We start from the raw sequence: 13,083 nt of genomic DNA, 5'->3' as shown, positions 1-13,083 counted from the left end.
CACAGCACCCAGATTGCCAGAAGAAGCGTCCTCGCCGGTGTGGAAAGTATTCTAGAATTTCGTCGGTGCGGGTCAGGCTGCCAGGATTAACTCACAGACCCCGGCACCCTGGACCGCTCGTGGCTGGCTGGGCCAGTTAGCTCCTATTTATCCCAGTTGCCAGTCATGTTCGTGCACTGTTCACCTTGTTTGCGCGCGATTGCAGCTCTGCCTTCGTTGGCTTGGGGCCGGAGGGTGTGACCGGCGCACGCGCTTTGGGAATCCTACCTAGTAATTTCGCCCAACGGAGTGTGCCAAGGACCAGCGAGCAAGCCAGGAACGGACGATATTTCAGATCCGTTCGACTGCAGGCAGAGTAGCGAGCTGTAAATGAGCACCCGATGTATCCGTAGGCTCAGCAGTAATGAATTGGGTGCCAGAAGAACTTGTCTGGGAGCCTTTACATGGCGCCGATGACTTTGCAATAGCCATCCGGATTAGTCGGCGCGCAACCCCAGGACGAAATTGTCCCGCGAGCCCCATGTGAACCGTCCTTCAGACAAACCAAAAGAAAAGAAAAACTTGAAATCAATTCCTGCATGGCTCAATCGGTGATCGGCCATGGCTCACCAGCCGCTTCTGCAGCGTCTCCGTCATACACACCACCACACACCCTCAGCACTCGTCTTGTTCCCCAAAACGCCAACTCGGGAACGAATTTCCACTCGATCGGCCCTTCTCGACGAGACCTGCCGTTTCCAAGTCTTGGGACGAAACTTGTCAGAAGAGAGACAACACCACGCTGCAGGTCTGCCTGAGCCGTATATCAGGCGTTGCATCTTGCACGCATCCGTGCCTGCCCTGTTGTCAGGAACAGGCAGAAGCACATGGGGCGGGCGCGTGAGGGCCAAACGACGAGCCGACCCGAGGTAATGTGTAGATGAAGCTTGCTTGCATGGAGATGCGCGGACGATCTGCCAACGTAGACAGTGAACCCCAGGAATGTGCGGACTACCTCGCCCGTTCTACTGAGTACAGTGGGCGTGGCTCGCGGCCCGAATATGACAAAGGGTCGCAGGGTCGCAGTGCGTGCCGCCCGGACAAATACGCCGGAGATGCATCAGAATACAAACGAGGCCCGGAGCAGGATGCCCAGCCAATGGCACGCTGGTGCGCCGCGCGATATAGTAAATATGCAAGCCTTGTCACATTCATCACGCCAGCGCCGGCACTGCATGTCTGCAGGTGCGGCAGATTTACACTTTTCAACCCGTAAAAGGGATGGAATATCCGAAAAGGTGTCCATAATTTCAGTTCTCTTCTTATTAGGCTATTTGGGCCGTTATCTGAATCGGATCGGAGCGCTGGCTTTCTATGCCTTGCTCTCCCGGAGCGGTCCGCCTTCAATGTCCTCGGGCTTAAACACCCGCTTTCCTTCGACGTTTTTGACCACCTCGTCCACCAGACTTTCCAGAAATGCCTCGTCCCTAGCTGCGTGTCAGTCCAAACTTTTTCAAATCTGTCGATCAGGCACGGGCGGGCAGCACTTACTTTCCGACCAGGGTCACGGTATTGTACTTTCTGTCCCAGTGAGGATAGCTGCCGACCTTGATGCCCTTGGGCTCAACGCGGGCTGCGAGGTCGGTCAGGTAGCCGGCGACCTTGCTTTCGGCATAGGGCGTCTGGATAATGACTCTGTAGCTCCCCTTGCCTTCGGGATCGACGAGTCGGGAGATGATGTGAGGCTTGATGCCGTCTAGCAATGCCGTAACTGTGCACACGTGTCCATTGTTAGCATGTGCCTTGCCTCGGTGTGTTTGTACCTGAATAGTGACTTACACAGGCGGGGAATCCCCGGCAGAATGTGGACATTGCCGTTGACCACAGAGACTGGCACCCACAGCTCCTCGCTAGTGAAGAGAAACTGTTCCTTCAAGGGCCGGGACTCGTCCGTAGGGAGGTACACCATGCGCAGCTTGGCGCGCAGATCCGGCGAGTCTTGCTCCCAGTTGAAATTGGGCTGCGAAGGGTGTGGCTTGGAAAGTCGCTTCATCTTGTCAAACGCTTCGTCGTGAAGCTTGAGGGGCAGATCAAAGGCCTTGGCAATGGACTGATAGGTGATGTCATCGTGGCTGGTCAGGTTAGAACTGGCGATGACGCTGTAGTGAATGGCACCAACTTACGTAGGCCCGATACCGCCACTATTCTCCTGTTAGAAACATTTTTCAATGCGATGCATTTTTTGGGAAACTTGCCTGGTGACAACAAAGTCATAGTTGGTGCTGAGACGGCGGACAGCATCGATGATGTCAGCCTCGTCGTCCTCGACCACTTCAATCTTTTTCAGTCGCTGGGAAAGATTAGACATTTATTCGCCGAAAAAGAACTTGTCGTATTTTGTCGCAACATACAAGTCCGAGTTGAAAGCACCATTTGGCTAGATACGCCGAGTTTGTCTATCAAGGTATAAGCGAGGGATATATGCACCGGCTCTAGAAACATACATCTACAGTCTGCAACACTCAAAGTCAGCTCAATGTTCAATGTCATAAAGACGCAATGCCAAGCAGTCAATCGCACCTTTCCACCAAGCACCTCATCGCCAATGATGAGGCACGCGGCCGTCTGAATCGTGCGGCGCTGGCGTTCCGCGGCAGAAGCCATGGCTGCAATACCGCCAAGATGAGGGCGCGCGCGGGAAGACAGAATCGGGACGGAAGCGATACAGTTCGGAGCTGCTGCAAGGTGCCTGGCCAGCTGGGATATGCGCGAAATCATGAGGTGGTTCTTGGGCCGATGCGGAGGGAAGCTCGGGCGTTCGGCGGCACTGGCGCGCGGAGTTGTATGGGGTCCACGGCGAATTGGGGGGCGTTGCAGAAAAAGACTAATGGCGAGCGATTGCACACTCAGGAACAGATGGCAGAGCTAGGGGGCGGATCGTGCAGCTCTTTTTTTTTTTCCCCAGCGCTGCGACTGGCTCTGATCTGGGCGGAACGGGCGGAGACGAGATGATGCAAACAAGACCCGCGATTGCTGCTACCCGTGAGAGGTGGTGGAGCTTCAGAGCGCCGACCCAGGCACGCGATCGGAGGTCGTTTGAGGCTGTGGCTGCGTAGAACTTAAGAAAGGATGCCAGGATGCGCAATGGAGGGTGGCGAGATGGTGAATGGCTGTGGATGATGGTGTTTGGCAAAGACGAAGCTTGTGCAGGTGCAGTTGTTAGGCTGGCATTTTTGCACACATGTAGGCGGCTGAGCAAACGCAGCCAACTCTCACCCAGCATTCACATGCTCGTTAAACTAGCACGTGCTTGCAACGGCAGCCGACATCTAAAGCCATCGGGAAATTCCAAAGTGATATTGATATTCGAAATGAGCTTTATTGCATAATTACGGTCTGGCGCATCGATCTCGCCATCTACTGGATCTGTTTGTTGCGTCGACGCAACATCGCGCACTGCCACAGTGCCAAGACCTCGATGCAGGCAGTGCATCTAGAGTTTGCCGCCCTGCCTTTACCAGGAGAAGATGAAGGAATATTGGAGAACATATCTTTTATACGTACTCAGTAGTCTGCCCAAACGATCAATACTTTACACTCTCGGCTGTGCTCTGTAGCATTCTCTAGTCATGCTACACGGTCAACGTCATTTCTTCCCCACGTTCTCCAGTTGAGAGGAGAAACGCACCACCGAAACGACGACACCAACAGCAGATAAAATTCTGTGTCGAGGATGAACCAAAGTTGAAACCTGTGGGCAGCGTTATTTTTTCAAGGCTCTGGATATCGATACTTGACTCAAGTTCGAACTGGGTTGTTGCTTGGTCTGCGTCATTGCCAGCCTTATCAAGCGCTCGCCTAAATAATTTAAACTTCTTTCGCCGCCACCACGCCAAGATCCGGACCCAGTTCTCCGTCTCCGAGTAAGAACCAAATCTTGCGAGATTGGACGGCAGTTGGGCGACTGGAAACCTGTCTTGCGACTCTTGGCGCGCTTCTCCACACAATGACGATAGAAGTGTGGTAACGGTTGCGTAGCCAATAGTGGCTTTGGAAGATATTAAAGGGCATTGCTCTTGGCAAGGAAGTTTCTTCGGCCAGTTTCCAGTGATCGAATGTATATAAAGACTGTGATGTTCCCCTTAGGACATGACATCTTCTTTCGAGACACCAACTCACAACAAGAGTCTCAAGACACCAACTCACAACAAGAGTCTCAAGACACCAACAACACACAGCACCATTATACAACTCAACCACCACACAACTACTCAAACTTACAACAAGAAAGATGTCTTCCAACCAGACCCTTGACACCTCGAAGCTTTCTACTGCTCCTACACAAAATGTCGAGACGCAACAGCGCCGCTGTAGCAAGTCTCCTGATCCTGCGTAAGCTCCGCAACAAGTTCCCATGATGCAATGCCCAAAGCAGCTAATATTTTCCCTAGCCACGAGCCTGATGCCAGCACTTGCGCTCCCAGCCAAATGCGCGAGCACCTTGGCCCTCCCGAGATTACGCACGAGTACCCCGAGGACAGCACGCACCGCAGACACTCCTCTGCCTCTGCTCAGCAGGCGCACTTTATGAAATAAGCGCATGCGCTCCTCTCATCCTACTAGATGATGGTGTGGGATGGAAACACCCCCTGACGAATTGATGTACCTTCTTTTTCTTGTAGCGCGACACAACGATGTCGATAATTTGGGATACACGGGATTAGCCATGGACTTGATTTCTCTTTCCAATAGTATTGTTAATACAGAAAAAGCAACTCGACACTACTCTTCCAGGTGTAAGCCTGGTAGCATGCCGCGACTGTGACATTCTATTACAAAGAACTCTTCCACACCTTTCTGTACGCCGGCGTCCTTCCGGGCTCATCCCTCGCCGCCACAGCCGCCTTGAAACCCTTCTCCGCCGCCAGGCCCTGAAACGCCACCCCCTCTGGCGAGTTCCTCGTTATGCCGTCAAACACCGTCGCCAGTCGCTGGCTCGCCGCCACCTGCGCCTCAAACGTGCTGTTAATCATCTGCTTCTGCATCCACAGCTGGTTGACCGGCACCTCCTTGATGCGGTCCGTCAGCAGCCGCACCGCGTCCTCGAGCTCCCCCCGGGGCACCGACTTGAGCACCAGGCCCATGGCCGCCGCCTCCTTGCCGTCCACCAAGTCGCCGGTGAGCAGCATCCGCTTCGCCTTTTCCATGCCCACGCGGTGCGCCCACATGGCCGTCGTCGGGCAGCCCCAGACGCGCGCGGGCGGGTAGCCGATGCGCGCGTCGTCGGCCATGACCACCAGGTCGCAGCTCAGCGCAATGTCGGAGCCGCCGGCCGCCGCCGCGCCGTGCACCTGCGCGACCGTCGGCTTGTGGCTGTGGAAGAGCGCCGCGTAGCAGTCGGTGCACTCGCGCATCATGGCGTAGTCGCGGAACGGGTCGTAGCCGTCCGAGAGGTCCTGGCTGCCCTCGGTCTCGCCGCGCTGGGCGGCCTGCGCCGAGATGACTAGGTCGTAGCCGCCGCAGAAGCCGGCGCCGCTGCCGCGGAGCACGATGCAGTGCACCTTGGGGTCGAAGTTGGCCTGGCGCACGGCGGCGCGGATCTCGAGTGGCATATGGGGGTCAATGGCATTGAGGCGCTCCGGCCGGTTCAGCGTGATGTACGCAACTTTGCCATCGGCGGATGTTTCGTAGAGAATTGACTGGAATTCGGAGTCGGACATGGTGGCGGTATAATATCGACTTATTCTGAGTATGTAGTTTTCATGTAATAGAGATAGATGAACAGCTGTCGTGTAAGTCACGGCTACGCTTATACGATGGCACTAGCCGAGGTTGGCACCGCGGGGTACAGGCCGTAGAGGCCGACTGGCCGATGTCAAGGCTGCTATTCGCCAACCTATATTTAATCCGACTACTTGAAACTATGGCTCTCCTTTTATAGTTTCTGAATTACTCGCAACTACCTAGGCAAGCCTTCTACCCCTTCCCTGGTCGGGAGCATCATTTCGTTATCGAGCGCCGCGCTTCCCCGCCGGGGACAATGCCGCTCGCGTCAGCCTTGTACATCGGAGCGGCCAAGCCTGGAAGCTCCGCTCAAGCATGTCGATACCCTCATCTGCACATCTGCAATGGAGATGTCCGCGATTGGACGGGCTCTGCAGCCCAGTTTCACACGATGCGATTGGTGCGCATCAACAGCTCCGCAGAATGCTAGTAGTAATGCGGGGCAATGGAAACCACCATGACGCCCACTGTGGCGATGTCGCAGCTCAATATCACAAAACAGCTCTGTGAGCGCAAGGAGCAGAATTTTCCAGCTTCATATCGATACTCAAACATCATTCGAGTTAACCCGCCGGTGAACGGATATCCCAGTCTGTCACTACCATACGTCACACCAACTTCACGACTTCTGCTTCTGAGATATAATCTCCTCTCCATCACGATGGCGACCCAAACCCTGAACAAGGAGAAGCTCAGTGTGAGTATCAACTGTGCCAAACTGTGCCGGAATTACTAACAATAAGGTAGAACAAATCCTTCATCCTCAACAAGCCATTTGACGTAGCCTTTGATGAGCGACCCAAGCCCACCATCGAGGACCCTCACAATGTGCTCGTCGCCGTCAACTACACTGGCATCTGCGGCAGCGACGTGCACTACTACGTGCACGGCGCAATCGGCCACTTTGTCGTCAAGGAGCCCATGGTGCTCGGACACGAGTCATCCGGCACCGTCGTCGAGGTCGGCAGTGCCGTCAAGGACCTCCAGCCCGGCGACCGGGTCGCCATCGAGCCGGGCTACGGCTGCCGCCGCTGCCGGCACTGCCGCGCGGGCAAGTACAACCTCTGCCCGGACATGATCTTTGCCGCGACGCCGCCGCACCACGGCACCCTCACGGGCCTGTGGGCGTCGCCCTCGGACTTTTGCTACAAGCTGCCCGAGCAGGTGTCCCTCCAGGAGGGCGCCATGATTGAGCCGCTCGCCGTCGCCGTGCACATTGTCAAGCAGGGGGACGTCAAGCCCGGCAACTCGGTCGTCGTCATGGGCGCCGGCCCCGTCGGCCTGCTCTGCGCCGCCGTCGCCCGGGCCTACGGCGCGACCAAGGTGGTCAGCGTCGACATTGTCCAGTCCAAGCTCGACCTCGCCAAGACGTTTTGCTCCACGCACACGTACACGTCGCAAAAGGTTTCGGCCGAGGACAACGCCGCGGCGCTCAAAAAGGCGGCTGATCTCGGCGAGGGCGCCGACGTCGTGATTGACGCCAGCGGCGCGGAGCCGTCCATCCAGACGAGCATCCACACGGTGCGCGTGGGCGGCACCTATGTCCAGGGCGGCATGGGCAAGGCCGACATTACGTTCCCCATCATGGCCATGTGCCTAAAGGAGGTCACGGCCAAGGGCTCCTTCCGATACGGCCCTGGCGACTACGAGCTGGCGATTGAGCTGGTGGCGAGCGGCAAGGTGGATGTCAAGAAGCTGGTGTCCGAGGTTGTGGAATTTGACCAGGCGGAGGAAGCGTTTAAAAAGGTCAAGGAGGGCCAAGTGATCAAGGTTTTGATTGGCGGGCCTAACCAGTAAGCATAATGATTAGTGTAAAAAGGGAAGTGAGAGAAGGGTGTTAAAGTAAATGGATAATTGTGTCACATAATGCCTTTTCGTGACCATCCGGGTGCGCGACTCCTGGCCTCGCAGATCATGTAAATGTTCAGGATCAGCCATGTAAAAAATTGAAGAATATGAGAGATGCTTGACAGGCTACCTTTTGATACTAAGCTGCAACTATACTAGCTGCTACCAAGAAATCGGGCTCTTGCACATGTGTCGACTAGTCGTTTGACGAATCTTGCAGGCGTAGCGTGTCCATGCGCACCAATTATCGAATGCCGCGATTATCATAGCGCTGACAGGGGTAACAACTCCGGCATGGCTTGTGAGGACAAGGGGACTTGCAAGCCTTTCTTCCTCGTTTGCGGACTCGACCACAGCAACAGCAACGCCAGCCATTCGGCTGCTGCAGCAGCCCGTCGACCCAGCATGCCGGTTTCGAGCAGACGCCGTCTATGTATTCGACGATTTCCTTCACGACAGAGCATCTCCGGAAGTTCATGTCCCCTCGGGCCGCTGCTTTTGCCCACGAGCAATTTGGGTCCTTGTGGTCGGGCTCTTGTCGAAACTGCTCTTCCACCCAGTGCCCACACGTTCCTAACTGTTTGATTGAGCGACACATGTCTGTCGCTCCTGTTCTCGTGGATGATGGACGCCAGAGAGGCTAAGTGTTTCAATGAGCAGGATGGGATTTGATCAAATTTGGACGTGGCAAAAGGGAGCACATGATTTGATACATTCCTCAACCATTTGCGAAATATATACGTTACAGCATCGACGCACAATCACAAATGAGCGCTTTGCTTCCAAGTGATTCACCTATCCGTCGTGACCAGAGCACGTTGTTGTACAATGTTCGGTGTACTTACACCATCACTGACGTACAGCAGTGTCATTCGCAACCGCAAGGACCTTTGTTTGTTGAAAACTTGTCTCCTTTATGATTGGGTATTATTCATCGCATGGCCGTCCGGTTGTATTTTGAAGCATTTGGAAGTATTTGAGAGAAAAAAGCCAATTTCTTGCACCACGCGCAGCAGAAGGTGTGGAATCGCGACCCCGATGTGAAACATCAGACAGTTGAATTAAGTAGCAGAATACGTGCGGCTGAAGGCGCATTCCACATTTTAAAGGGCAGCATCCAGCCCGACCGGTCCACCAGTCCCGTTTAGAAATGGGCAATCAGCCCGACAGCGATCAGCACCATATTCAACGGACGAAATACTGAAGAGCATCCAACGAAGCCATGCAAGCCAATACTCTTTTTTTTTTCTTCAACCCAGAGAAACCTTTTGGTAGGTAGAAATAGCGGCCTCCGGCTGCACAGGTTCCTGTTTCATCGCCATGCAGCCACCTGCACCCGTCGCTGTGGTGCCATCGTGCACACAGCCTCCTTCTGCCGGCTTCGGCACTCACAAGGCTTACAGCGGGTGGGCTAGCGCAGCCACGAAATTGGACCAAGTTGCCTGATTTGTTCAGAAGACGATGTTGTCCGCCCGGTCCCTCTCTTGGGAGCCACAGTAGAGCTGCTGAGTACGAGTAGCCCCGATGGGCAAGCTGCCAGAGCTGTTTCGGGCGGAAGCATCCCGTGAAGCGCTGTCAACCAGCTGATGCAGAGTCAGGTATACAGACACTGCCTGGTACTTCAGGGCACAATAGCACAATGTCCCTCTTGTGCACTACTATTTCCGCATCTGTGCATCATTAAACGGCAAAATTGCGGCTAGCTATATCTCCTCGTTGATGTGCGTATGCTCATCGGTGCAGTTCTGTGTCTCATAAGCTGCGAGATGGTGTACATTGATTGCATGCGCTCCGCCACTGGTTTGCATGTCGTCCGCGGACAGCGACATTGTTGCCCGCAGCTTTCTTAAACCGAAACTCCCATAAAACGCCAATTACTGTTTTCGTTTCCTGACAAAGCCATCACCAGATTTCGATGCGAAGCCCCTTCTCCTTCCTGAAAGAGGCATCGCACACAGAGTATTGTCCAGCAGGTTGCATACACTTTAGCTTCATCTTTTGGTAAACACGAATGCGTGTCTCAGCGACGAACCCAATTCCGCAGCCGCCGGAGCACCACGACAACCCCTGCCCTGCCAGGCAAATGATGTGCGACACGCCAGAAACTGCACTAGCCTTGGACAGGGAAATAGACACCGCCGGCAGCTCTTGGAGCTGAGCAGCTTTGAGCGCCCAAAGGCAACCTGTCATGGGCTGGCCACTGACCCATATCTTAATCCCAGACGCTGCTGCTCCCTTGGACGCCCCAGTGCGGCTGAATGGGCGAAATCGAAAAGAATAGGGCGCCGCGCTGGCACGAGCCAACTAATAAGCTGTGAGGTGCGTGGATCCCTCCCCTCCCCTGCCGGCAGCCGTTTTGGACCTAAGAATGACAGCCGGGATAAATTCAGCCTTGGGCTTACAAGGCAAATGGGAGGCTTCTGAGCCAGATGAGAGACATGGGGGGGTGCGGGCTCCTGGAAAGCTCCGCCCTCGCACAGAGATTTTTTTCTTTCTTTGTGCTCTTTGGCCCTACCGGGCACGGGACGAGCTTGGCAGCTACTTTGCTCATATAAGATCTTCAGCTCCCCAGCTTCAGCTTCCCACTTCTCCCCGTCGTCGCAACACTTTGAGAGAAACAACTACTTTCCTTTTCAGTTCCCAAGATACCCAGATTCCCAACTACAGGTTTTCCTCTTTACCGAATAACGCACCTAATAATACTACCTACCCATCTCATCATCGATTTCTCCTAATCACGTTACAATGGAGAGCCGCGCTGTCAACGCCCAAAAGACACTCGTCACCCCGGTGTGGGTGTTCGGTATCCGCATCGCCCAGGTTGTTCTTTCGATTGTCGTTCTGGGCATGGCCGCCGCCTGGTCCGAGTACGCCCTCTTTGACGCTCCCAGCCTGGCTATTGCCGCTGTACGTGACTTTTCAAGGGTTCCCTACCGTCCAACACCCCACACTAACACGCTCGCCAGGCCGTCTTCACCTGGGCCGTTGTCGCCTACATCCTCGTCACCGAAAAGGTTCATGCTGCCAACCTCCTTTACAGCATCTACGCCGTCATCGTCCTGGATGCTTTCATGATTATCATCTGGCTGTCGACATGGGCTCTGAACGCTGCTCGCCGCGCCGCTCTTGGAGACATTGGCGGAGGCAGCAGCCGAGGTGGCACCGTCTGCTACAACGGCATCTGCTACGATTACAAGAAGCGCTCGATTGAGCGCCGCGCTATGACCTGGTCGACTCTGAGCGGCCTCCTCGCTGGTGTTGCCGCCCTTGGCGCTGTCGTCTGGTAAGTAGCCGTGCACCACCATGACTGCCATATTGGTCCCATACTTATACTTTTTATAGGGTTCTCTTCATTGTCACCTTTGTCTGGACCATTATGCAGTTCCTGCATGGCCGCAAGGATGGTCGCTTCACCCTAGGTTCTTCCAGCACTACCACCGCCGGCCACAACATGGAGGAGCAGAAGATCCAGGGCCAGCAGACCCAGCAACCCCAGCAACACGTCCAGCCCGAGTACGCCGGCCAGCAGCAGCAGCACGTCCAGCCTGACTACGCCGGCCAGCCGCAGCAGCAGGCGTATCCTCAGTACCCCCAGCAGCCTGCCGAAGCCCAGGCGCAGTACCATACCCCCCAGCCTGGCGCGGAGTACCAGCAGCCGGTAGAGACCCAGGCGCACCACCAGCAGCCTCTGCAGCAATACTCCAACGACCCCAACCAGATTTCTCCCCAGCAGCACCACCAGTAAATGTCTAGGCGTTTTTAAAAGCGGACCAATCGGCATGAACAGTCACAACGGGGTTTAATTGATATTGGGTGTATTCGGGGTTGAGGGTGTGAGGTTATGACATAGACTGGGATTACTCTGACGACCGGGGCGACGGCTACTTTGATACCACTTTGCGAGTCTAATTATGCACTTATAATATCCAATATCGTTTCACGCAGTAGTTAATTATTATATTTGGGAAAGTACGCAGCTCTGAAACAAAGTCATGGTAATGATGCCGTTCCTCTCTCCAGCACAAGTATACCGGGAGGCGCCCGAGCTGGGCTGAAGTGTTGAGTTCAGCCTCACACCGCACTCATGCTAGGCGCCCAGAGCATGGCGCTCAGCCGTAGTCAGATGACGGCAGCCACCTAGCCCATTGAAAACGAAGCAGATATGATATGGGGAAAAAAAAAAAAGGAACTTCCCGAAACGTCCAAGTCAAAAAGAGTTGAAACGGTCACAAGTCGTCTGGTGTGATTTGAACAGTGGTGCAAATGCGGCAGGCGGTGTGAAAAATACTGCCGCCCAACCTCGCCATGTTGCAGTCGAGACAAAGCTTCCTATACTGGTTCGCGTAACGGCGCACGGCGAAGCAGCCAAGGACGAATTGCCTCTCGCGACAGGCAATTTCTGGTACTCAAAACAGTTTCGAGGCGTCAAAATAGCCACTCGATTGCTTCCAGTCCTTTCATTGGCAGTACCAGCACATCAATTCGCACCCTCGGACCTCCACGGCGTCGCACCCCGTTCGATTCCGCAAACCTCGACGACAGCCCAATATCGTCTCGGATCATAGCCCTCTTATGGCCGCTGCCATGGCTGGTCAAGCCTCCGATGTGCCCACGCCACCGCCCGAGCGGCTAGGGGTCCCTTCACGCAATCCCCTGCCGTTGTCCGCGTCGCAAGAGTCACAGGTGCGCGACATTTACTATGCCCGCGTCCGCAAGCAATGCGCCGACGAGATCAAAGGTTAGCCCCTTCCCTCAATGCTCTTCACCCGACCGCCCGCCCCCTTCTTGACTCTCCTACTGACTTTTTCTCTTTTTGCTAGCGTTTGCCGCCTGCGCCCTCGGCCGCACATTCACCGTCTCCTTTGCCTGCCGCGCCGAGCACCGCGGCATGAACAGCTGCATGAAGCTGCACGCCAACCCGGCCGAGTACGACGCCGCACGCGAAGAGTGGTTCGCGATGCGCTTGGAGCGCCAACGCCAGCGCGAGGTCAAGACCAAGGTGGCCGCCGCCCAGGAGGAGTTTATGCACGACTGGTGGGGCTTGCCGGAAGACGTGCGGCTGTCGCGACAAAGGGACGCCGAGAAGAAGGGCGTCAAGCTGCAAGAGAGGATTGGCGGCATGCCCGCCAAGGACCGTCCGCTTGACGGCAACCGATAGGGATGGGGGGGTGGAATGCAAGGGGGCGAAACGCTTTGAAGGACGGGGGAACTGTATTTGTACATGTATCATGGGAACGAAGATGGAGTGGGCACTTCGCATTTGTCTGGCGTTTGATATCTTGATTTCCACGCACCTTTCTGCTCCAATGCAGAATGATGCTGCGGACTGCTTATTACTTGTGGTATATGGCATATACACAGCTTTACTGAAACTACTCCACCTGTACAAAATAGAACGAATTTCTTATTCGCACCACAATCCTTGATGAGATGAACTGCGATGATGATGACCTCCGAGGTACTTAACACTCT

At 55.0% G+C, this 13,083-nt stretch overlaps 6 protein-coding genes across 6 annotated transcripts; 4 read left to right on the top strand and 2 right to left on the bottom strand.

Moving 5' to 3' along the window:
- Nucleotides 1-1,351: 1,351 nt before the first annotated feature.
- Nucleotides 1,352-2,643, bottom strand: LMH87_011859 (uncharacterized protein; the record flags this gene model as incomplete). The annotated part of the gene is made up of 8 exons (XM_056201070.1): nucleotides 1,352-1,466; nucleotides 1,531-1,750; nucleotides 1,819-2,111; nucleotides 2,163-2,180; nucleotides 2,235-2,329; nucleotides 2,391-2,435; nucleotides 2,484-2,492; nucleotides 2,560-2,643. The coding sequence occupies 8 exons, from the start codon at nucleotides 2,641-2,643 to the stop codon at nucleotides 1,352-1,354; spliced, it is 879 nt and encodes a 292-aa protein (XP_056052858.1).
- A 1,627-nt stretch (nucleotides 2,644-4,270) lies between these two features.
- Nucleotides 4,271-4,575, top strand: LMH87_011858 (uncharacterized protein; the record flags this gene model as incomplete). The annotated part of the gene is made up of 2 exons (XM_056201068.1): nucleotides 4,271-4,371; nucleotides 4,431-4,575. 2 exons carry the CDS (start codon nucleotides 4,271-4,273, stop codon nucleotides 4,573-4,575), a joined length of 246 nt encoding a protein of 81 aa, XP_056052857.1.
- A 236-nt stretch (nucleotides 4,576-4,811) lies between these two features.
- LMH87_011857 (uncharacterized protein) lies at nucleotides 4,812-5,699 on the bottom strand (the record flags this gene model as incomplete). Its single annotated transcript, XM_056201067.1, has 1 exon — nucleotides 4,812-5,699. The coding sequence occupies one exon, from the start codon at nucleotides 5,697-5,699 to the stop codon at nucleotides 4,812-4,814; it is 888 nt and encodes a 295-aa protein (XP_056052856.1).
- Nucleotides 5,700-6,424: 725 nt separating this feature from the next.
- Nucleotides 6,425-7,560, top strand: LMH87_011856 (uncharacterized protein; the record flags this gene model as incomplete). The annotated part of the gene is made up of 2 exons (XM_056201066.1): nucleotides 6,425-6,460; nucleotides 6,511-7,560. The coding sequence occupies 2 exons, from the start codon at nucleotides 6,425-6,427 to the stop codon at nucleotides 7,558-7,560; spliced, it is 1,086 nt and encodes a 361-aa protein (XP_056052855.1).
- A 2,796-nt stretch (nucleotides 7,561-10,356) lies between these two features.
- On the top strand, nucleotides 10,357-11,356 carry LMH87_011855 (uncharacterized protein; the record flags this gene model as incomplete). Its single annotated transcript, XM_056201065.1, has 3 exons — nucleotides 10,357-10,518; nucleotides 10,578-10,894; nucleotides 10,954-11,356. The coding sequence occupies 3 exons, from the start codon at nucleotides 10,357-10,359 to the stop codon at nucleotides 11,354-11,356; spliced, it is 882 nt and encodes a 293-aa protein (XP_056052854.1).
- Nucleotides 11,357-12,183: 827 nt separating this feature from the next.
- LMH87_011854 (uncharacterized protein) lies at nucleotides 12,184-12,769 on the top strand (the record flags this gene model as incomplete). Its single annotated transcript, XM_056201064.1, has 2 exons — nucleotides 12,184-12,349; nucleotides 12,432-12,769. The coding sequence occupies 2 exons, from the start codon at nucleotides 12,184-12,186 to the stop codon at nucleotides 12,767-12,769; spliced, it is 504 nt and encodes a 167-aa protein (XP_056052853.1).
- Between the last annotated feature and the right edge of the window lie 314 nt (nucleotides 12,770-13,083).

Source organism: Akanthomyces muscarius, chromosome 4, assembly GCF_028009165.1.
Source record: "Akanthomyces muscarius strain Ve6 chromosome 4, whole genome shotgun sequence".
Taxonomy (NCBI): Eukaryota; Fungi; Ascomycota; class Sordariomycetes; order Hypocreales; family Cordycipitaceae; genus Akanthomyces; species Akanthomyces muscarius.
Note: the sequence above shows the minus strand (reverse complement) of the source record. Positions and strands in the feature narration are given on the sequence as shown.